The sequence below is a fragment of the Eleutherodactylus coqui genome, chromosome 1 (genome assembly GCF_035609145.1).
Source record: "Eleutherodactylus coqui strain aEleCoq1 chromosome 1, aEleCoq1.hap1, whole genome shotgun sequence".
Lineage (NCBI taxonomy): Eukaryota > Metazoa > Chordata > Amphibia > Anura > Eleutherodactylidae > Eleutherodactylus > Eleutherodactylus coqui.
In genome coordinates, this window is record NC_089837.1 from 21,066,986 (window position 1) to 21,092,387 (window position 25,402).

The window sequence follows — 25,402 nt, forward strand, 5'->3', positions numbered from 1 at the left end:
TTTTTTTTTTATTTTTAATGACGTTCACTGTGCGGTATAAATGCTGTAATTTAATAATTCTGCAGGCCTGTACTATTATGTCCATGCCAAGTTTAAGTAGTCTTTTATTTTTTGCAACTTTATCACAAAATGTATTTTTTATCGCTGTATTCAAAGACCTCCAACATTTTTCTTTATTTGTCAACGGTGCTGTGAAACTTTTGTTTTTTTGCAGATGAGTTGTGATTTTTTTAATAGCACCATTTGTGGATCTATGCAAAGTTTTTATCGCTTTCTATTATGTTTTTTATAAGGCGGGATGGGCAAAATTAGCTATTGTTGCCAGTTTTTTGCATGCATCGTGCAGGTGTAATAGCATACTTTTTTCTCTGAGTCATTATGAGCGCATCAATACCAGATTTGTGATTTTTCTTTTTTTTTACATATTTTTTATACGTTTTTTATATTTTATTTTTGTCCCACAGGGGGACTTAAATATCACCATATTTTATCATTCATATAATACACTACAATACTTCAGTATAGCAGTGTACTATAAAGCCTATCAAGTCATATTCAAGCCTTCAGGTACCATAGCAAGCCATCAGGACATTACAGGGGTCCAAGACAGAGAGAACCTCTTGGGACCCCCATCCATCATCTGATTAGCCAGGACCAGACATCGTCATCAGTGGTCAGAGAAGTGCCATGCTGCTCTTAGGGTGCGTTTACACAGACTTGTATTTCAGTCCGTGAATTTGCAGTGTATTCATGGGCCGAAATACGATTGTCATACATTTTTCTGCCTAGTATAAGCAGGTTTATGTATATGTATATGCAGGTTTCCCATTTCAATGGGCTTTTATAATCGATACTACTTCCCTTTTGGATGCAGCCAGCAGTTGGCAGAGGGGAAGATGCCAGCACAAGGTGCCATCTTGGATTCTGAGCTTTGGAGCATCTCCATACTGCTCTGTTCAGCAGCTCACAGATGGTGGCACCGCTCCGACCCCTACCCAGTCACCCTGGCCAGCCTCCAAGGTAGGAAGCTCTGTACTGAAGAGGTGGAAGGGAAGAAACCCATCATAGTACATGGAGAGCTGCAGCCATGTAAGGAACAGGTACATTTAGGGCTCATTTTCACGGCCGAAATAACGGGACGAAACAAAACCATTGATTTCAATGGTTTTGCTTCCACTATTGGGATTCTCGCCCATTAATAGTGTGTGCGAGAAAAGATAGGACTTGCTACATTTGTATGTAGGACAATTACGTGCAAGAAAGAAATGGCAGGGCTATCTTCCTGCTTTTCTTTTCCAAACCCGCGCACAATAAAATGAACGTCGTCAAAAAAAAAAAATAAACAACACCAGAATCACGCTATTTTGGTCACCCCATCCCCAAGAAAAACTGTAATAAAAAGTGATCAAAAAGTGATAAGTACTACAAAATGGTACCAATCAAACTACAGATCGTTCCACAAAAAATGAGCCCTCACACAGCTATGTCAATGGGGAAATAACAATTCAGAAGATGGCGACAGAAAATTATTAACTTTTTTCCAAAGATATTTTATATTTTTAAATTAGTACAGGAAAAAAAGTACAAATTCGGTATTGCAGTAATCGTACGGACCCTCAGAATAAAGTTATCAGGTTGTTTATGATGCAGTGCGTACACCGTGCAAATATCCCCCCACAAAAACGGTGAATTGCGATTTTTATTCCATTCCATTGGACTTAAAATTTTTATAACGTTTTTCAGTACATTGTATCGTACATTAAATAGGACCGTTGTAAAATATGACTCGTCCTTCAAAAAGAGTTAGGATTTTTTTTTTTTAAATGGGGAGGAAAAACAAAAAAAGGGCCGAGTGCTAAAGGGGTTAAATGAAGGTATGGGAATTATTTTAGGAATGACATGCTCTGTGGGCAAATTAATGCATAACCATATTCTATGTGTATCATGTATGACATCTTGTGGTTAAAAGTGGTATTGCAAGTTGTGCATTCTCAAATAGATGAGACACCCAGCAGCTTGTAGAAACCTCAGGCTATATGTGCATCCCATAAAGCATAATTCTGTACAGTCCAGCTGGGTGCTTGAGAAGCCTCAGCCAATCCAAGCAGTCAGATGTGGCTCCAATCTCCATGTGCAGTCTTGCAGCTCTGCACTTTTCATTGCCTAGTAAAATGTTATGTTGGTAAGATGTGGCCAAGAATCATGAAAGTATACAAAGGTAAAAGTCACATGTAATGAGCATTTCTTGCACACCAAAATATGCAGAAGAGAGACCTTTATTATACCCAGAATAACTATAGGGACAGACTGTCACAAGAATAAAAACATTCACAATTCCAGATTCAGACAGATCTCTGCCGAGGTTAAAGGAACCGGCAAACAGTGGCCCAACCCTACTGAAGATCACAACAAAAAACATGTAAATGGCATCTACCAGAAGGTCGTGCAGAGTGAACATTAGTACCCAAGGATGTGGCAGGAAAAAATACCCTGAAATATAGCAGTCCCCCCATAAGGGATGCAGGTTAGATCCGAGCTACTAGATCCAACCCGACGCGTATCGCCATCATGTGGCTTCATGGAGCAATGACCAAATGCATTAACTGTCCTAATATAAGGCATTTAATGTGCAACAGCTGTGCAAAAAGAGAAGAAACCCAAACAATATAATACCTAAGATTAGATTAGCTGTATTTGAGCTTAGATGTTGCACATTACATGCCTTATATAAGGACTTTTCATTGGGCAGTCTCGAAGTTGACAGATCCCTTGTGAGCTTGTAGAGAGTTATCTTTATCCTTCCCTTGGATAGCACTCCTCAGTATCTTGTTTGAATTTTGGGCTTCAGCTCTTCATTGAGCGTCTCATTGTAATGAGCACTGTTGATTGTTGGACCTTTTTCCTGAGAATGTACCCATACTTGCCCTTGAGAATCCCAATGTCCAGCTCCTTCTTCATGGCTGACATTTGTGCAACCTTCCTTGAACTTCTCTATCCATTCTTACACACTTCTTCACGAGAAAACACTTTCTCCATACTCTGCACTGAGTCTTTGCTACATATTGGCATCAGACGGCAAAAAAACAAATTGTTTCTGCACTTCTCTCCCTTCGTGCAAATCACAAGTAGGGCAGCCATTTTTTTCTTGCATTGTAGTCACAAATCAAGTGATGTAACATAAGTAAACCTGCACAGGGCCGTGCAAACAGCGACCCACAATGAAAAGTGTTAATAAGACAGTGCAGCTAAGAGACGTTTTATTATAAGTGGAATGTTAATACAGTTTAACTCACTCTTTGCATGTGTCAAGGTTTGTACAAGCCGCTGCAGATCATACTGATTATTAATATAGATCATTTTCTTTATGGGTGGCTATGTGTGTGTTATGTTCCCTGGCAGGGTTATTATTGACCTCGCCTGTGGGAATGTACATGACCCCTAACTGGACAGTGAGTATCTGGACATAAATAAGCAAAACTCTGATATACAAAACACATGATCATTTTATTAGACAAGACAAGCATACAACACAATAACATTGTCACAGCAACAATAACGAAACATCTGACCCCAGTCTACTTAAAGAGGGAACCCTGTGCAAACTAGCAATAAGAGTATGGCCTCATGTCCATGGGCAGATCGGATTCTGCATGCGGGGACCCACAACGAAATCTGACCCTGTAAGTGGCCGAGGACACTATGGGATTCTACTTACTCGTCAGGGTCTTCTCTTTTCTTCACTGCAGATGTGTGGGAAAGCGCCGGCCGTAGTACCGTCGCACATGCACAGTGGATTTTTTTTAAGCTCCTGCTTTCCCACGGAATCCACAGCAGACGGGCCGCAGATCGGACGGCTTAGATTGACTTCAATGGAAGCCATCTGTGCATGATCCACAGTGAAATAGCCCATGCTGCTTTTTATTTTCCAGACCAAAAGGTCTGCAAATCAAACCCACATGCTTTATTTCACTTGCAGATGCCCATGTATCCCTATGAGCGGCTTGATTTGCGGATTTTTCATGCATCAGATCCGCCCGTGGACATTGGACCTAAAGCAGCAGAGGATAAGATGATTGTCAACGGTGGTTCTGATGTTCCCCTAAACCATGGTAAATCGTGATCTGGACCACTATGCCACATGCAATGGTAAAAAATAAAATAAGCAGCGGTTATAACCTGCTACCCATGGAATTGGATAGGGGAAGATGTTAGTTTGTCATGACGCCAGTCCATATGCGGTTAGGAACTAAAATAATATAAAAAGTGTAGAACTAAACAGAAATAGGGATAGTGGTCCTTGTCCCCAGGAGAGTGTAGTGTGGTACTTCAGTGCAGGAGTTGAGTTGGTGGTAAGTCACTCCAGGAGTCAGGACATATAGTACACCAGTGAACAGATTAATTCTCAGAGAGTTAGAGGCAATTTCACACAACTTGAATTACGTTTCTTTGCATCAACTGATTACATTCAGATGCAGTGAACATTTCTTGACATTTCGCAGGGATAAGTGCAGGATAATACATCTGTACACTTAGCTATACTTCCAGCTTTTTCTCCCTGGCTTTGACCTTTAGTTACTGACTTAGACTTCTCTTGTTCTATAATTGTCTTCTTTCTATTCAACTTTTCTACTCTCTCCCTTTATTCGTTATTATACTGTTGTTATTCTTGTGTACTCACACTTTGATGTTTTACTTTCCCACCACACTGTCTACTCTGTGATGACTAGACAGAGGCTTTCTCCTTCTCTTTTCCATTGTTAATCCCCAACTGCCTCTAACTGCCTGCTCACCTCCAGGACTCCTTGTTCTTCTTTACACTGAAGATAGTTCTTAATGACATTGGCGGGATGTTGGGGGGTTGTTGTCCTGCTGCATAATACATTTGGAGTCAATCAGATGCCTTCTATTTTTGAGAAAAATTCTTACTTTGCAGCAGTTTTTCCACCCCTGCCTAAAACCTTTATACAATACTGTATGTGTGAGTAAAGTGTACAAGCGCATGCAAAAACAGTCAAACATTTGGAGCATAATTTTGTATCTGTAACATACAATAGATTTGCTCTAAGCTTTCTGATCCCCCACACACCCCCTCAGGTATACTACAAAAAAGGGACACAACTCTATAATGTTCCTGAGCCCATAATGTGGATTCTGAATGATTCCCCGGCAGAAATCGTAAGGTTCACTAAGAACGGTTCAAGTATGGGTTGACGTGTTTCTGACAGTTGCCCGACTCTTCAGAAGCCTAGTAGGAGAGTGAACCGTATGGCTATTAAATATTGATAGACCTAACAGCTGTCCTAAGTAACCTGAAGAATGCCCTCAAAAACTAATAAGGACAGTGTCTAGTAGATACTAGAGCACCTAAGTCCTACAACTAGTATAAAAGTGGGAGCAATTCCATATACTGCTAGAAAAATTGGTTCACAAGTGGGTCAATCTGCACATAGGAGATGCGACTACCACTGTATGGGCTAGGTGGGCCCAACAATATCTAATGGTGATAGAAGAATAAGTAGCGTAACGATGACCCACTTGCTATACTCAAAAATATTGCAGAAATAAACTGCTAAAGTACAAGCATATCAGTATCCAGGTGCCTAGTAGATACTAGCAGCAACTAGCTAATTGAGATGGTAAGAGAACCACAACATAATAAATTTAAAAGCCTAACAGCATCTCCAGCCTTGAAGGTAGGCTGGAGGCATATGAACGGAAAACTTGGGCGGTAACATACCTAAGTACAATTCACATAGCCATAGGAGCATTAAGCTCAATAAAAATGCTGGACCCCCAACCAACTGAGATGATGCTAGCAGGAGGGAGAAGATTCTTGATAGTTCTAATCTCAGTATTAGACCTTCTTTGGTCTGATCTATATATTTGTACCTATCCACAATCTGTCACCACTTCTGTCTCTGTTTGGGGCAGACTTACATGTTCTAAGTGACGGGCAGGCAGGCAATACTTGAGTGGTTTGGGATCATGGACACTTGTGCCATTCAACTTCATAACTTCTGAGGACCATTTTGTCCTCTCTAGCTTTAAATCACTAACGTACTTACTCTATGTCTCTTACACATTAAGACATAGTTAGTTACTCTATAAAGTAAGTATAGGCAAGGCCTGCTAGTGGAGACTATTATTTATGTTGTCTTTGTCCATAAGCCGCATTTCTCTTGATTTTAGTATTTCTTTATTAAAGGTTATAGTTTAAGGAGTTTGTCAGTGATAGCGGTAAAAAAAAAATTCTTACTCCCCTGCACCTGTGATTTTGGTACCGAATCTTTGTAGTAAGAGTCATAATTTTAAAACTTTCGACTTGTGGAAGGCCCAGGACCTATGGTAGACTTAATGCGTTCCTGGTGGACATCGTAGTAAAAAAAAAATATATATATATATATATTGTTTTTGGTTAGATTATATTAATCCAAAAACCATCAATGAAGGCTATAGGCATATGTTGCAGCTGTGTTTTCAACATCATTATATCTTTTCCTGCTACTTCAAGGACATAGTCAGGATTTGACTTATTATTTGAAGTATTAAGCAACAGAGTGAAATGCACGGGATAAAAGTGATGGAAATTCTTATTATATAAGGTATTCATAAATGGGAACCAGTTCAAGTCCATAATTGTGTCTAGCTTTGTAAGGTTTCAAGAATTTATGAGTGTTAGGGACTGCTAGTGTGAACCCACTGAGTCAACCTACCAATTTTGGTGTAGAACCGATCCAGGCAAGGTTAGGGGCTGATCCTTGGCAATCATAGGCTTTGGTACCAGGCGATGAGAAACAGACTGCTGAGAAGCAATATAGATGGAAAACCTTGGCCTTTGCTAGTCAGTGAAGTGAGGGGCAACCCTGCCTAAAAGCAGGGTAGGTGCCTTAATAAAAATGGCCCCACGGTCTTCTTCTTGGCCCTGAAAAACCCTGACGGGACACTGAACACACCACTGTATGTACCAAAAACATAGAACAGGACTGGGAATAGTGCAGAGAGGAAAATGCAAAAGGAGAAGCGTAAACAGGGAAGGCTGAGGGACAGGCAACGGGATACAAGACAGGAGGCGTGCAAAGACTAGACCGCAGCAAACAAATGAACACTGTTAAAGTATAGGATAAGCACAGATAAAAAGACAGAGACGAGGCCTATGCTGGATGTCAGAGGCATACACAAAACAACACTGAGGCAAAGAGGGAGGGTTCTCAGCTCAGCTAAATAGGGAGGTAATTACCGATGCCCTATAGCTGAGCTAGGAGCACTAGAGGAGATAACCATTGAAGTGCTGGAGAGAAGTATGCAGCAGTTCAAGTTACAGGAAAAGGACGACAACGCCCATGTCTGCCAGAAACAGCAGGAGATGGACAAATTTAAGATGCAGCCCTAATAGTGAAGTGCTTCTTAATGGTGTCCTTAACCTCCCTGTTATTGAGACTGTAGATGAGAGGATTTAACATTGGAGACACAATAGCATAAAATATGGAGCTGTATTTCTCCTGATCGGTGGAGTACATGGAGGAGGGGCCAAAATACATCAACATGACTGTCCCAAAGTACAAAGCGACCACCGCTAGATGGGATGTACAGGTGGAAAAAGCCTTCGACCTTCCTGCAGAGTGCAGCTTTAGTATAGAGGATATGATAAAACCATAAGACAGTAAAATAAGCACAAGGGGGAGGAGGAGAGTGATAAAGCTGACGGTAAATATCCCAAGTTCATTGGAAGAAATGCTCTCACATGTTAGTTTTGTGAATGCCAGCAACTCACACATGAAATGATTGATTTGGTGATAACATATAGTATAAGGAGTTACAATTGAAGGGACAGTGCAAAGCATAAAGCTTATGATGAATACTAGAGCCACCAGCTTATAACAATTTCCCCAACGCATGAGGACGGGGTAGTGGAGAGGTTTACAGATGGCGATATATCGATCATAAGCCATCACAACAAGAAGTTGGCACTCTAACCCTTCTACCAGAAGGATGACATAGATCTGAAGACTACAAGCCATAAGTGAGATGGTCCTTTCAGTAGAGAAGAGATCGGCCAATAATCTGGGCAAAGCTGTTGTCGAATAACACAAGTCAAGAATGGATAATATGCAAATAAAAAAGTACATGGGTTTGTGCAACTTGGGGCTGACAATAATTATATATATTATGAGGCAGTTTCTAGGTAGATGATTAAGAATAAGACAAATAGCAGGGCATTTATCTTTGTGTCCATAGTAAACCCAAGTAGAATAAATTCTGTGACGATGATAGTACTGTTTTTGGTCTTCATCATATGAAGATTAATAGCAATCTACAATCCATAATAACATCAACTTACTGATTGGAGGTTTTGATTGGAAATGGATTCAATCCTTTTATTTACCTATGAACATAATTGAGTCAACGAGAAGTGGACAGTCCATGCCTGTATAGTGAAATCTCAAATATCTCATGGCTCCAGCTAGGCTCATTCTTGAGGTATTCTTTAAATCTCCCCTTCTGGTGCTTATTCATGACATCCCCAAACTTTCGACCTTCGTAAAGAAACAGATGGGCTAAGTCATTGATCTTCTTACTGACTTTCCATTCTTCCTGGAGAGACAGAGACTTCCTTATGATTTGGTTTACATATATTCAGAGTATTCAAAGCTATTTACTAAGCTACTTCACTCTTTATTTTCAATGCAATGCAGGAAAACAACGGATGCAATTCCAACTCTGTGATGTAATTCATAAATACTTTGAGAAGATCATTCATTATGAAGAAACATGTCCATGTTGTTAGAATATGTAGCCACTTATATGTGAATGAAAATGAATGTAGCCATATACCAGAGGCAAAAAAAACAATAAAAAGACTAAATACGTTGAACATAAAGTAACATAAAAAAAAATTGAAATTGGGAATCTTAGATCTCGATAGATCTAGTCGCATCTGATGTAAAACACAAGGTTTATAAAGGTTTCCTAAGGAAGCCTTTACTACTTTTAAACTCTTGAGATTAATTATTATTCAAAATAAATAATAATGACTGAGCGAGGGAAGTGAAACAGAAAATTATTATAAAATATTTGTAAATAATGAGCAATAATAATCTTTTACAAAAATGTCCTCAAATTCTCATGCATGCTGTCAGGGATTCACGATGTAGAGTTTGAAGAAGAGATATGGCTAGGCTTACTTCTGTTCCTCAAGCCTGCATCTGGGCCAATGGATGTTGCTGCTCTCCTATTCCACAGCCCCTGTTTTGCTGCAGTTACTCGGCATGCAGTTACATCTCAGGCAGATATGCAAATGCTTAGGGCTGTGGCGTGATTAGATAAATGGTCTTGCCATTGGAGGCCCTAAATCTGTTTCCCCCCTTGGCCTTTAAAAGGCTCCAAGGCTCCTTGTGTGTAGTGACCTCTTCTTCCGCTTGTGTGAAGGTGGTCGACCACTAGACTCCTCTACAATGCGGAGAAGAGATTTCACCCCGTTACCAGAGTATGAGAGAGGGCGCATTATTGGGATGTGAGAAGCTGGATGGTCGTATCAACCAGACTGCTAGGAGGTGTTGGTAACAGCAGATGTATGAGGGCACTCACATAAGACAACCAGGGTCAGGATGCCCTACACAGATCACCACTACAAAGCATCATCTGAGCAGCACAAGCAGCTACTACTGTTTCATTGTTTACCATCCAGAGACAGGTTGCACCATCAATACAGGCTTCTCTGTCTATTGGAACCCTTTCCAGGTGCTTGGCTGAAGGACATTTGGTATCATGGTGCCCATTACGTGTACTGTCTTTCCATTTTCAGGGGTGTCATGAACAATGAAACTGGACTATTATGGAGTTGAACTGGTTTGCCTTCAGCCATGTTTCCAAGTTTAGTTTGGGCGCTGACAACGGTCGTGTTTGTGCCTGGAGACTTATATCCTGTCTTTGTTATGGAATTGTACACTACCCCCACTGCTGGTGTGATGGTCTAGGGAGAAATTGCATATAACAGTTGGTCCCCCCTAGTAGTGGTACAAGTAGCCACCAGATTTTCTCACCAATAGAACATGTATGGAATCATCTGGGATGTCAAATTTGACAGCTTATGAGTTTGTATGATCTAAGGGCTCAGCTACAGCAAATATGTAGCCATATGCTGTAGAATACCATGCAGAACCTATATGCCTCCATGCCCGCCCGTATCACATCTTGTATCCAAGCTAGAGGTGGTACAGTAGGGTACTAAAGCCTCCATGCCCGCCAGTATCACATCTTGTATCCAAGCTATAGGTGGTACAACAGGGTATTAGAGCCTCCCTTCAAGGGTTTTATTTTCCACAATGAATGATCCTTTTGCTCGTGGGAGCTTCTTCGCATAGCGGCACACATGGCTGTAGTTGTATACCGACGGGCACCTCCTTTCACTACTACATTTCTTGTTAAATGCTGATTTGTCTGCTCATCATAAGCTTGTCCATTTTGGCTAAGTTCTTTGCATACTATTATGTGCAGTCATAAAGATTGTTTGACTAATTGACTTATATGTATTCATTTTTGGTATGCTTTATGCAGTGATTGTTGCCCACAGCAAACATTTCCTCTGCAAATTCCACAGCATTTCCACATCAAAAAACTGTCAAAATCTGGATCATTTTGACTGGAAATTAGCCGCGTACCCACAGCTGATTTCATACTATGTGGTGCTCCTCCTCTCCTCATACATATGCTTCCCGTGGTCAGCGCTCCCCGACTTCTGGTTCCAGCAGCTTGTAGTGGCCTAACCTGACCACCATCACGTCACCAGTGGTGCCACGCCTGACCAGGCTACTGGTTACTGGAAGCTGGGGAGCGCTGATAGCAGGAAACCTCCAGAGGAAGTTAGGGGGAAACTAAATGTGGATACGTGGCTGATTTCCAGTCAAAATGCACACCTACAGTGCGGATTTTGAGTGTTCATTGGATGCAGAAATGCTGAGGATATTTGCTCCCTGTCTGTTTTGAAAAAGCCCTATACTTTTATTAACGATGGAGGTAAAATCAAATGTTGTGATAAGCAACGCCCCTGACCACACCCCTTTGTCCTGCTTTGACCCTGGAAAAATCTGGTCACCTTAATAATAGCAGACTGGCTTCCCTTAACCATCCCCGCATTAATAGCAGCCAAGTATCCCTCCCTCATCTGCACAGTCATAGCAGCCTGCTGCCCCATCCACCAGACCTACATTGATAGCTGCAAGCCACCACTCCCCTATCACCAGTGATAGGTCCCAGCCACCACTCCCCTTTCACCAGTGATAGCTCCCAGCCACCCTCCCCTTTCACCAGTGATACCTACCAAACAGCACTCCCCTATCACAAGTCATACCTACCCAACAGCACTTGCCTATCACCAGTCATACCTACCAGACAGCACTTGCCTATCACCAGTGATACCTACCAGACAGCACTTGCCTATCACCAGTGATACCTACCAGACAGCACTGCCCTATCACCTGTGATACCTACCAGACAGCACTTGCCTATCACCAGTGATACCTACCCGACAGCACTCCCCTATCACCAGTGATACCTACCAGACAGCACTCCCCTATCACCAGTGATACCTAGCAGACAGCACTGCCCTTTCACCAGTGATACCTACCAGAGAGCACTCCCCTATTACCAGTGATCCTACCAGACAGCACTCACCTATCACCAGTGATACCTACAAGCCACCACTCACCTATCACCAGTGATACCTAACAGACAGCACTCCCCTATCACTAGTGATACCTAGCAGTCACCACTCCCCTATCACCAGTGATACCCACAAGACAGCACTCCCCTATCACCAGTGATACCTACCAGTCACCACTCCCCTATCACCAGTGATATCTACTAGTCAACACTCCCCTGTCACCAGTGATACCTACCAGACAGCACTCCCCTATCACCACTGATAGCTACCAGACAGCACTCCCCTATCACCACTGATAGCTACCAGACAGCACTCCCCTATCACCAGTGATACCTACCAGACAGAACTCCCCTATCACCAGTGATACCTACCCAACAGCAATCACCTATCACCAGTGATACCTACCAGTCACCACTCCCCTATCACCAGTGATACCTACCCAACAGCAATCACCTATCACAAGTGATACCTACCAGTCACCACTCCCCTATCATCAGTGATACCTACCAGACAGCACTCCGCTATCACCAGTGATAGCTACTAGAGATGAGCGAACGTAGTCGTCCGAGCTTGATACTCGTTCGAGTATTAGCGTGTTCGAGATGCTCGGTACGCGAGACGAGTACCACGCGATGTTCGAGTTACTTTCACTTTCATCTCTGAGACGTTAGCGCGCTTTTCTGGCCAATAGAAAGACAGGGAAGGCATTACAACTTCCCCCTGCGACAATCAAGCCCTATACCACCCCCCTGCAGTGAGTGGCTGGCGAGATCAGGTGTCACACGAGTATAAAAATCGGCCCCTCCCGCGGCTCGGCACAGATTTATTCTGACATAGAGGAGGGAAAGTGCTGTTGGTGCCGGAGCTGCTATAGGGAGAGTGTTAGGAGTATTTTAGGCTTCAAGAACCCCAACGGTCCTTCTTAGGGCCACATCTAACCGTGTGCCGTACTGTGGAGGCTGCTTTTTGCAGTGTTGCACATTTTTTTTTTTTTTGTATATCGGCCGTGCAGAGCATTGCGCCTTGCAGTAATTATACATACTCCAGGGCCAGTAGTGGTGGTGAGGCAGGGACAGAAGACATATATTTATTGAATATAGGCAGTGGGCCTTTCCAAAAACATTTGGGAAAAAAAATCTATTTGGGCTGCCTGTGACTGTCCTCAGTGTACTGGGTCTGTGCTGGGTGTAGTTGTCATCCTAATTCATACGCAGCTACACTACCGTTCAAAAGTTTGGGGTCACATTGAAATGTCCTTATTTTTGAAGGAAAAGCACTGTACTTTTCAATGAAGATAACTTTAAACTAGTCCTAACTTTAAACAAATGCACTCTATACATTGCTAATGTGGTAAATGACTATTCTAGCTGCAAATGTCTGTTTTTTTGTGCAATATCTACAAAGGTGTATAGAGGCCCATTTCCAGCAACTATCACTCCAGTGTTCTAATGGTACAATGTGTTTGCTCATTGGCTCAGAAGGCTAATTGATGATTAGAAAACCCTTGTGCAATCATGTTCACACATCTGAAAACAGTCTAGCTCGTTACAGAAGCTACAAAACTGACCTTCCTGTGACCAGATTGAGTTTCTGGAGCATCACATTTGTGGGGTCAATTAAACGCTCAAAATGGCCAGAAAAAGAGAACTTTCATCTGAAACTCGACAGTCTATTCTTGTTCTTAGAAATGAAGGCTATTCCATGCGAGAAATTGCTAAGAAATTGAAGATTTCCTACAACGGTGTGTACTACTCCCTTCAGAGGACAGCACAAACAGGCTCTAACCAGAGTAGAAAAAGAAGTGGGAGGCCGCGTTGCACAACTAAGCAAGAAGATAAGCACATTAGAGTCTCTAGTTTGAGAAACAGACGCCTCACAGGTACCCAACTGGCATCTTCATTAAATAGTACCCGCAAAACACCAGTGTCAACATCTACAGTGAAGAGGCGGCTGCGGGATTTTGGGCTTCAGGGCAGAGTGGCAAAGAAAAAGCCATATCTGAGACTGGCCAATAAAAGAAAAAGATTAAGATGGGCAAAAGAACACAGACATTGGACAGAGGAAGACTGGAAAAAGTGTTGTGGACGGATGAATCCAAGTTTGAGGTGTTTGGATCACAAAGAAGAACGTTTGTGAGACGCAGAACAAATGAAAAGATGCTGGAAGAATGCCTGACGCCATCTGTTAAGCATGGTGGAGGTAATGTGATGGTCTGGGGTTGCTTTGGTGCTGGTAAGGTGGGAGATTTGTACAGGGTAAAAGGGATTCTGAATAAGGAAGGCTATCACTCCATTTTGCAACGCCATGCCATACCCAGTGGACAGCGCTTGATTGGAACCAATTTCATCCTACAACAGGACAATGACCCTAAACACACCTCCAAATTGTGCAAGAACTATTTACAGCAGAAGCAGGCAGCTGGTATTCTATCGGTAATGGAGTGGCCAGCGCAGTCACCAGATCTGAACCCCATTGAGCTGTTGTGGGAGCAGCTTGACCGTATGGTACGCCAGAAGTGCCCATCCAACCAATCCAACTTGTGGGAGATGCTTCTAGAAGCGTGGGGTGCAATTTCTCAAGCTTACCTCAACAAATTAACAGCTAGAATGTCAAAGGTGTGCAATGCTGTAATTGCTGCAAAAGGAGGATTCTTTGACGAAAGCAAAGTTTGATGTAAAAACAATGTTATTTCAAATACAAATCATTATTTCTAACCTTGTCAATGTCTTGACTCTATTTTCTATTCATTTCACAACGCATGGTGGTGAATAAGTGTGACTTTTCATGGAAAACACAAAATTGTTTGGGTGACCCCAAACTTTTGAACGGTAGTGTAGCTAAGTGTTACAGCAGGCTTGTGCAAAATTATTTCCTGGCGTTCCGTAAGCGAAGTCAGCCTCCAACCACAGGCCAATAAGCGGCACATTTAATTACAGCGTTCTGCTTCTGCACTACTGGTAATACACCATGCTGAGGGGTAGGGGTAGGCCTAGAGGACGTGGACGCGGGCGAGGACGCGGAGGCCCAAGTCAGGGTGTGGGCACAGGCCGAGCTCCTGATCCAGGTGTATCGCAGCCGACTGCTGCGGGATTAGGAGAGAGGCACGTTTCTAGCGTCCTCACATTCATCTCACAATTAATGGGTCCACGCGGTAGACCTTTATTAGAAAATGAGCAGTGTGAGCAGGTCCTGTCGTGGATGGCAGAAAGTGCATCCAGCAATCTATCGAACACCCAGAGTTCTGCGCCGTCCACTGCTGCAACTCTGAATCCTCTGGCTGCTGCTCCTCCTTCCTCCCAGCCTCCTCACTCCATTACAATGACACATTCTGAGGAGCAGGCAGACTCCCAGGAACTGTTCCCGGGCCCCTGCCCAGATTGGGCAGCAAGGCTTCCGAATCCTCTCCCACTGGAGGTGCTTGTCGTGACCGATGCCCAACCTTTGGAAAGTTCCCGGGGTCCGGGGGATGAGGCTGGGGACTTCCGGCACCTGTCTCAAGACCTTTCAGTGGGTGAGGAGGCCGATGACGATGAGACACAGTTGTCTATCAGTGAGGTAGTAGTAAGGGCAGTAAGTCCGAGGGAGGAGCGCACAGAGGATTTGGAGGAAGAGCAGCTGGACGATGAGGTGACTGACCCCACCTGGTTTGCTACGCCTACTGAGGACAGGTCTTCAGAGGGGGAGGCAAGGGCAGCAGCAGAGCAGGTTGCAAGAGGCAGTGCGGTGGCCAGGGGTAGAGGCAGGGCCAGACCGAATAATCCACCAACTGTTTCCCAAAGCACCCCCTCGCGCCATGCCACCCTGCAGAGGCCGAGGTGCTCAAAGGTCTGGCAGTTTTTCACTGAGAGTGCAGACGACCGACGAACAGTGGTGTGCAACCTTTGTCGCACCAAGATCAGCCGGGGAGCCACCACCACCAGCCTCACCACCACCAACATGCGCAGACATATGATGGCCAAGCACCCCACAAGGTGGGACGAAGGCCGTTCACCGCCTATGGTTTGCACCGCTGCCTCTCCCCTTGTGCCCCAACCTGCCACTGAGATCCAACCCCCCTCTCAGGACACAGGCACTACCGTCTCCTGGCCTGCACCCACACCCTCACCTCCGCTGTGCTGGGCCCCATCCACCAATGTCTCTCAGCGCACCGTCCAGCCGTCGCTAGCGCAAGTGTTGGAGCGCAAGCGCAAGTACGCCGCCACGAACCCGCATGCTCAAGCGTTAAACGTGCACATAGCCAAATTTATCAGCCTGGAAATGCTGCCGTATAGGGTTGTGGAAATGGAGGCTTTCAAAGGTATGATGGCGGTGGCGGCCCCGCGCTACTCAGTTCCCAGTCGCCACTACTTTTCCCGATGTGCCGTCCCAGCCCTGCACGACCACGTCTCTCGCAACATTGTACGCGCCCTCACCAACGCGGTTACTGCCAAGGTCCACTTAACAACGGACACGTGGACAAGCACAGGCGGGCAGGGCCACTATATCTCCCTGACGGCACATTGGGTGAATTTAGTGGAGGCTGGGACCGCTCACGTCCTACCCACCCCCCGAATTGCGGGCCCCAGCTCGGTGGTGGTATCTGCGGCGGTGTATGCTTCCTCCACTAAACCACCCTCCTGCTCCTCCTCCGCAACCTCTGTCTCGCAATCAAGATGTGTCAGCAGCAGCACGTCGCCAGCAGTCGGTGTCGCGCGGCGTGGCAGCACAGCGGTGGGCAAGCGTCAGCAGGCCGTGCTGAAACTACTCAGCTTAGGAGAGAAGAGGCACACGGCCCACGAACTGCTGCAGGGTCTGACAGAGCAGACCGACCGCTGGCTTGCGCCGCTGAGCCTCCAACCGGGCATGGTCGTGTGTGACAACGGCCGTAACCTGGTGGCGGCTCTGCAGCTCGGCAGCCTCGCGCACGTGCCATGCCTGGCCCACGTCTTTAATTTGGTGGTTCAGCGCTTTCTGAAAAGCTACCCACACTTGTCAGACCTGCTCGGAAAAGGTGCGCCGGCTCTGCACACATTTCCGCAAGTCCCACACGGACGCCGCCACCCTGCGCACCCTGCAACATCGGTTTCATCTGCCAGTGCACCAACTGCTGTGCGACGTGCCCACACGGTGGAACTCTACGCTCCACATGTTGGCCAGGCTCTATGAGCAGCGTAGAGCTATAGTGGAATACCAACTCCAACGTGGGCGGCGCAGTGGGAGTCAGCCTCCTCAATTCTTTTCAGAAGAGCGGGCCTGGTTGGCAGACATCTGCCAGGTCCTTGGAAAGTTTGAGGAGTCTACCCAGGTGGTGAGCAGCGATGCTGCAATCATTAGCGTCACCATTCCTCTGCTATGCCTCTTGAGAAGTTCCCTGCAAAGCATAAAGGCAGACGCTTTGCGCTCGGAAACAGAGACGGGGGAAGACAGTATGTCGCCAGATAGTCAGAGCACCCTCCTGTCTATATCTCAGCGCGGTGAGGAGGAGGAGGAGGAGGAAGATGAGGAGGAGGGGGAAGAGACAGCTTGGCCCACTGCTGAGGGTACACATGCTGCTTGCCTGTCATCCTTTCAGCGTGTATGGCCTGAGGAGGAGGAGGAGGAGGAGGATCCTGAAAGTGATCTTCCTAGTGAGGACAGCCATGTGTTGCGTACAGGTACCCTGGCACACATGGCTGACTTCATGTTAGGATGCCTTTCTCGTGACCCTCGCGTTACACGCATTCTGGCCACTACGGATTACTGGGTGTACACACTGCTTGACCCACGGTATAAGGAGAACCTTTCCACTCTCATACCCGAAGAGGAAAGGGGTTCGAGAGTGATTCTATACCACAGGACCCTGGCGGACAAACTGATGGTAAAATTCCCATCCGACAGCGCTAGTGGCCGTAGGCGCAGTTACGAGGGCCAGGTAGCAGGAGAGGCGTGGAGATCAGGCAGCATGTACAGCACAGGCAGGGCAACACTCTCTAAGGCCCTTGACAGCTTTATGGCTCCCCAGCAAGACTGTGTCACCGCTCCCCAGTCAAGGCTGAGTCGGCGGGAGCACTGTAAAAGGATGGTGAGGGAGTACGTAGCCGATCGCATGACCGTCCTCCGTGACGCCTCTGCCCCCTACAACTACTGGGTGTCGAAGCTGGACACGTGGCCTGAACTCGCGCTGTATGCCCTGGAGGTGCTTGCTTGTCCTGCGGCTAGCGTCTTGTCAGAGAGGGTGTTTAGTGCGGCTGGGGGAATCATCACAGATAAGCGTACCCGCCTGTCAACCGACAGTGCCGACAGGCTTACACTCATCAAGATGAACAAAGCCTGGATTTCCCCAGACTTCTCTTCTCCACCAGCGAACAGCAGCGATACCTAAGCAATACGTAGGCTGCACCCGCGGATGGAAGCATCGTTCTCTATCACCATCAAAAACGGGGACCTTTTTGCTTCATCAATCTGTGTATAATATTCCTCCTCCTCCTCCTGCTCCTCCTCCTGAAACCTGACGTAATCACGCCGAACGGGCAATTTTTCTTAGGCCCACAAGGCTCAGTCATATAATTTTTCTAAACAATTTTTATACGTTTCAATGCTCATTAAAGCGTTGAAACTTTCACCTGAACCAATTTTTATTTTAACTGGGCTGCCTCCAGGCCTAGTTACCAATTAAGCCACATTAACCAAAGCGATTAATGGGTTTCACCTGCCCTCTTGGGTGGGCATGGGCAATTTTTCTCAGGTACATTAGTACTGTTGGTACACCAATTTTTCGGGGCCCTCGCCTACAGTGTAATCAAATTAATTTTTAGCCCACCTGCATTACAGCTGACGTTACATCAGCTGTGTTGGGCACTGCAATGGGATGTATTTATGTACCGCCGGTGGGTTCCAGGGAGCCACCCATGCTGTGGGTCCACAGGGAGTTGTAACTGCATGTGTCCACTTCTAAAGAGCCCCAGTCTGACTGGGGCATGCAGTGTGGGCCGAAGCCCACCTGCATTAAACATGACATTACCTCAGCTGTGATGGGCAATGCAATGGGATATATTTATGTACCGCCGGTGGGTTCCAGGGAGCCACCCATGCTGTCGTTCCACAGGGACTTCACAATAGGGAGTTGTACCTGCCTGTGTCAATTAATTAAAAACCCCGGTCAGGTTGGGGCATGCAGTGTGGGCCGAAGCCCACCTGCATTTAATCTGACGTTAGCTCTGCTGTCCAGGGCACTGCAATGGGATACATTTATGTACAGCTGGTGGGTTCCAGGGAGCCACCCATGCTGTGGGTGCACACGGAATTCCCATTGCGGAGTTGTACCTGCCTGTGACTATTTATAAAAAAACGCGGTCTGACTGGGGCATGCAGACACCTTGACAGAATGAATAGTGTGTGGCACATAGGTTCCCCATTGCTATGCCCACGTGTACAGCTCCAGATGGAGGTGGCACAGGATTGGATTTCTCATTGCTTCTGTACAGCATTGTGGACTATCGCCCCGCCCCTTTTAAAGAGGGTCGCTGCCTAGCCGTGCCAACCCTCTGCAGTGTGTGCCTGCTTTTCCTCTGGCAGACGCACTTATAAATAGACATGAGGGTGGCGTGGCATGAGGGCAGCTGAAGGCTGTGCAGGGACACTTTGGTGTGCGCTGTGGACACTGCATCGTGCGGGGGGGGGGGGGGGGGGGTTGGGCAGCATGTAACCCAGGAGAAGTGGCAGCGGAGTGTCATGCAGGCAGTGATTGTGCTTTGTTGGAGGTAGTGTGGTGCTTAGCTAAGGTATGCATTGCTAATGAGGGCTTTTCAGAAGTAAAAGTTGTTGGGAGGGGGGGGCTCACTCTTGCCGGTATTGTGGCTTAATAGTGGGACCTGGGAACTTGAGATACAGCCCAACATGTAGCCCCTCGCCTGCCCTATCCGTTGCTGTGTCGTTCCCATCACTTTCTTGAATTGCCCAGATTTTCACAAACGAAACCCTTAGCGAGCATCGGCGATATACAAAAATGCTCGGGTCGCGCATTGACTTCAATGGGGTTCGTTACTCGAAACGAACCCTCGAGCATCGCGAAAAGTTCGTCTCCAGTAACAAGCACCCAAGCATTTTGGTGCTCGCTCATCTCTACACATGACCGAATTAATAATGAAGCGATCATGTAACATGGTCTAATACTAGGATGTACAAGATAACCTAAAATACTGTATTTAATGTATAAAGTGTATGTGTAACTAATGGTCAAATTGCAAGATAACATAATAGTGTAACATGGTCTTAATGTAAAATGATGTGTGTGGTATTTTAATCGCTAATTTACAGAAGACACGGTAATCCTATATTGAGCACCTAGCAAAGTGCCATGGCACTGAACTGTATAGTCACTTGATCGCAACGCCAAGTGGCGTGACGATCATGTAACATGATCTAAACATGCAATATTATCTAATACATGTAGCATGTACTGAGAGGTTAAATATCCATAATAAATTCATGTGATGTCGATACAACTGTGTAAAAGAAGTAATAATATTAAAATTAATATTAAAATTATTAAAAGGATAACGTTTTGTATATGTGATCCTATAGATTTTTGTGTAATATAAGCTATTGGTATATTAAATAATTATTTAAATAATAGACTTAAACTTTCTCCAGAGTCTTATTGAGGCCATGTGGAGTTAAAGTATTAAAATGGAAAATGTAGAACATTTCCTTCGCTTTCAATTTTGAGAACTCGCCGGTAGGGATTTGCTCCACTGGGGTAATTTTAAGAAAGGCCGGATTGGAGTCATGATGGGTGAAAAAATGTTTAGAAACACTATGTTTCAAATAACTGTTTTTAATGCTGAATCTATGTTGGCTCACGCGGTTCCGCAGGGCATTCACAGTGCGTACTATGTATCCTAATTTGCATGGACATTCAATAAGATATATTACATGTTCTGATCCACAGTTTAGATGTTGTTTGATTTGAAACTGGGGGATATCGAATCTGATTTCTATACATTTCCTTTTATGAAACAACATTTGCAATTAACTCTCCCACATTTATAAACGCCCAAAGGCGAGGGAAGATATGTACATTTAGCTGTTCCAGATTTAGGTTTAAATTGGTGGGGGTGAGAAGGGGCTAAGATGTTGCCTAGTGTACAACTTTTTCTAAATATGCTTTTGAGTTGAGAAGATAATTCCAATGACAGGTATGGATCCGCCATCAAAATGTGCCAATGTTGTTTTATGATGTCTTTTAGTTCTTTTTGTTTAGAATTGTAACGGGTGATGAAATTACAATCATAGTTCTAGGATGGAGAATTGTCATTAGGAGAAAAGTTTTTTTGGGGGTTGGGGACTTGATGTCCATACCTCCCTGATTGGCCCTATTGTAAGAATTTCGAATTAGCCTCTCAGGATATTTTTTATCTCGAAATCTTTGCAATAGAATGCTAGATTGTGTATCATAATTTTCAATGGTGGAACAATTATGCCTGATGCGTTTAAACTGACCAAAGGGAACATTAAGTTTCCACTGTTTAGCATGATTGCTGCGTAAGTCTAAGAAGCTGTTGGCATCAACGGATTTGAAGTGTGTTTTCGTATGTATGGTACCTGCATCAATGTAAATGTCGAGATCTAGAAATGTGACATATTCCGTATATTCAAATTAATTTGATTAATAAAGTTAGCAACCTCTTTGATTGTGCCATCCCATATAAAAATGATATCGTCTATAAAGCTTTTGTAAAACTGAATATGGGGGTCAGAGAGTAGCTCCTCAAAGGCACCCATATAAAGATTGGCGTAGCAAGGGGCACATTTAGTGCCCATCGCGGTCCCTCGTATTTGGATATAAAATTGATTGTTGAATTTAAAATAATTGTTGTGAAGAATAAACTCAACTCCGTCCAAAATAAATTGCTTTTGTCTGGTGGGGATCAGATGATCTTTATCCAGGAAGTGTTTAACTGCTTGGAGACCCTGGGTGTGTGGAATGTTTGAGTAGAGGGCACTGACATCCAAGGTGACCCAAATATAAGAGTTTTTCCATACTATATTTTGTAACAGATGCAGGATGTGTGAAGTATCTTTCAGGTATGCCGGTAATTGGACTACTAACCGTTGAATCTATGTATTGTGATAAGTTACTGGTTAACGAATTGATCCCAGCAATGATAGGTCTACCGGGAGGTTGTGTTATGGACTTGTGGATTTTAGGTAGGAAGTAGAAATATGCTACTTCCGGATATCTGGGGCATAAGAATAATTTCTCTTCTTTAGAAATACAGTTATCATTATAGGCCCTATCAATTAGCGAAAACAGTTTGGATTTAGGTCAGCAGAGGGATCAAATGGTAAAGGTTTATAATTATGACTATTATTTATGAAGCGAGTCGCTTCTTCAAGATGATTTATCCATTAAAACTAACCCCCCCCCCCTTTGTCTGCTTGTTTTATGATTACATCTTGTTCATTGGCAAGTTTCTTAATCAATCTTAGTTGGGAATTAGTTAAATTATCATTTTTGCTTTTTGGTGGTTTTCCTGAGATATGAAATAATTGTTTGAAACCCGTGAGCACTTCATTGTAAAACATCGTGATATGGGGGCCTTTTGATTCTATTGGATAGACTTTGCTGGGCAGCTTTAGGTCAGTATATAGTGGTTTTTTATCAGTAGAATTATTATAGTTGGGTTCAGTTACATCCTTGAGGTCTATCAATTGGTCCTTGTATGTGTTTTTATCTTTATTAGGCATAAAGAGTCTTTTCAATGTCAGTTTCCTATGTCATCCTGGGCAACGTCATCATGTTAGGCTGTCACGTGATTTGACCCATAGACGTGACCCGGAAGTATCCTCCTTCCTGTAGGACAATCAACATGCACAACACCAGGAGGTATTTTATTAATTTATTATATTATATATTTCTGTGTAAAACGTAAAATTCTCTTTAATGTACTTGAAAAAGGCCTATTATCTTATGGCTGAAACTTGTTGTACTATTAATAAATTGTGGAACCTTGCTGCCGCTGACAGTGCCGGTTTCTTTTGATACACCTGCCAGGATTGGGAGGCGTCTGAGCATAGGCGCCTCCGTGAATAAGTAACTTAACATTACTTCATTACACATCTATTTTTGGAACTGTTCGAGTGCTGAGAATTTTTCTCTTTTGTTTGTCTCTATTATTAATTGCAGAGCAGAAGCTGGACCTTTTACTAAATAGGGCTGCAGAGAGTACTTTTACTAAGTGGGGCTGCAGAGGCAGCACTATTACATAGTATGAACACAGGGGGCACTATTTCTTAGTGGAAGCCCAGGGATTCTGAAAACAGGATGAGGGGAATGTATAGAAGCAAATTGTGGCTTATAGAGGTCTCAGCTGCGGTCTGGAACCAGAGAGAAGGAAACCGAAAATGTACTACACCATCCGTGGTCACTGGAGGTAACTGCACTGTAATCACCTTCACTGTGTACAGCTGTGTTTGAGTACATTATATGATAACTGTATCATTTAGTGATATACTAGAGCTGAACCGCTCTGTCTAAAAATACCACACTTCAAAAGTTGCCATATATATACAGGGTCAGGCAGAAGTAATACCCCTTCTTTATAAATTAGTAATCTATACCTAACCTTTTATAACAAAAAAGCATGTAATTCTGTAACAACATGCTTACTGAATTTTTTAGGGCTTCGTATCAACGATGCCTGTAATTTGGCAGCCTTTTCTTCTGTAGTCGCTAAAACTCATCTTTTGGTATCATGCACATTAGTAGTTGCCTTAAGGGCATTACTTCTGCCAGACCCTGTATATATATGTCTACCAAGTGAGGAATAAGTAGGACCACGGCAAACCAGACAACTGAGAGAATCTATATTCAGGCAATGCATTTCAGAGTTGAACTGGCTCCTTCCTCAGGCTACATAAATGATGTGCCTGTACACCTGGTTTGTAGCTGTAGCCACATCTATGCTATTCTGAAAGTACCTGTGCCAAAAATTGAATACTACCAGTGACATACTGGTTTGTGTGACTTGTATATCACTGAGTCCAGAAGATCCGGTGATGTCACAGATCATATGACACAATGCTTGAATGCAAAACGGAGCTGTTTAAGACATTTGAATAAATTATAATTTACAAAATTATTGTGCACATCAAAGGGAAATTTGAGAGGCAAAAACCCCTTTTAGCCAGTTTTTAAAAATTAGATTTTTGGATATTATTTTTATTATATTTTGTTAATTGGTTGATGTTTAATATATATGCAAAAGTAAAAGCAAACAAAAAGGCAAAAGTTCTTTCAATGCACTGCATGTAATACTTAGCATTCAGAATGAACCTAAATTCAACTTAAGAAAAGTATAATTAAAAAAAATCAATAAACACTTCACTGAGTAATTTTTGCATGAACCTTCTGGATTGCATCTTTAACTTCTTTATTATTCAGAGTGTAGATGAGAGGATTTAACATTGGAGATATAATAACATAGAATATGGAGCTGTATTTCTCCTGATCGGTGGAGTACATGGATGAGGGGCCAAAATACATCAGCATTGCCATCCCAAAATATAAAGCCACCACTGATAAATGGGACGTACAAGTGGAAAAAGCCTTAGACCTTCTTGCTGAGCGAATCTTAAGCAGTGAGAATAAGATAGAAGCATAAGACAGTAATATAAGCAGAAGAGGAAGGAGGAGTGTGATAAAACTGAAAGAAAATATCTGCATCTCACTGGAAGAGATGTCCTCACAAGATAACTTTAGGAAAGCCAACAACTCACACATGAAATGGTTCATTTGGTTGGAGCATAAAGTAATTGGAGACATTAGTGAAGGAACAGTACAAAGCATAAAGCTTAAGATGAATACTAGAGCCACCAGCTTATAACAATTACCCCAACGCATGAGGACGGGGTAGTGGAGGGGTCGACATATAGCAATATATCGATCATAAGCCATCACAACAAGCAGCTGACACTCTGATCCTTCCACCAGAAGAATAACATATATCTGAGTGGTGCAAGAAAAGAGTGAGATGATCCGTTCAGTAGAGAAGAGATCTGATAATAATTTTGGCAAAACCGTTGTCGAATAACACAAGTCAAGAATGGATAACACACAAAGAAAAAAGTACATGGGTTTATGCAAATGGGCATTGATTATGATGAGAATTATTATAAGGACATTCCCAGTAAATGTTACTATGTAGACTATAAAAAATAAGACAAATAGTGCTGCATTTATTTTTGGATCCGTGGTAAACCCAACCAGAATAATTTCCGTGAAGATGGTTTCATTCTGCTTCATTCTTTGAGTTATTACAGGATCTGGACTGCTGAAACTGAAAGAAATAAAAGTAATAAAAATACACAAAAATATTCAACTGTGGGTATGTTCCCCTGTACAAAGACCAAAAAGGGGTTCACAAAAGTCAGGCTGTAGGTAAACCCTCAGTGACGGAACTTTTTTGCTTTTTTCCATTTTCGTTTTTTCCTCCTCCCTTTTAAGAAATCGTAACTCCTTTATTTATGCATCGACGTCGCTGTATGAGGGCTTCTTTTTTGCGGGGTGAGTTGTATTTTTCAATGGTACTAAAAAATTCTAAGTGGAGAGAAATGAAAAAAAAAATGACATTCTGCCATCTTTCGGTGCTTCCTGTTTCTACAGCGCGCAAACTGCAACAAAAATGACCTAATAACTTTATTCTATGGGTCAGTACAATTACTATGATACCAAACTTATAATTTTGTTTTACTGTTCTACTTGTATTTTTTTTAAAAGATATT

The 25,402-nt window shown here is 43.6% G+C and overlaps 1 protein-coding gene across 1 annotated transcript; it reads right to left on the reverse strand.

The window, feature by feature from the left end:
• Positions 1-24,002: 24,002 nt before the first annotated feature.
• LOC136599481 (olfactory receptor 5AR1-like) lies at positions 24,003-24,923 on the reverse strand. Its single transcript, XM_066588816.1, has one exon. It carries the CDS (start codon positions 24,921-24,923, stop codon positions 24,003-24,005), a length of 921 nt encoding a protein of 306 aa, XP_066444913.1.
• Between the last annotated feature and the right edge of the window lie 479 nt (positions 24,924-25,402).

Coding starts and splice junctions, on each gene's coding strand:
- LOC136599481 (XM_066588816.1), bottom strand. CDS start 24,923: ATGAAGCAGAATGAAACCATCTTCACGGAAATTATTCTGGTTGGGTTT.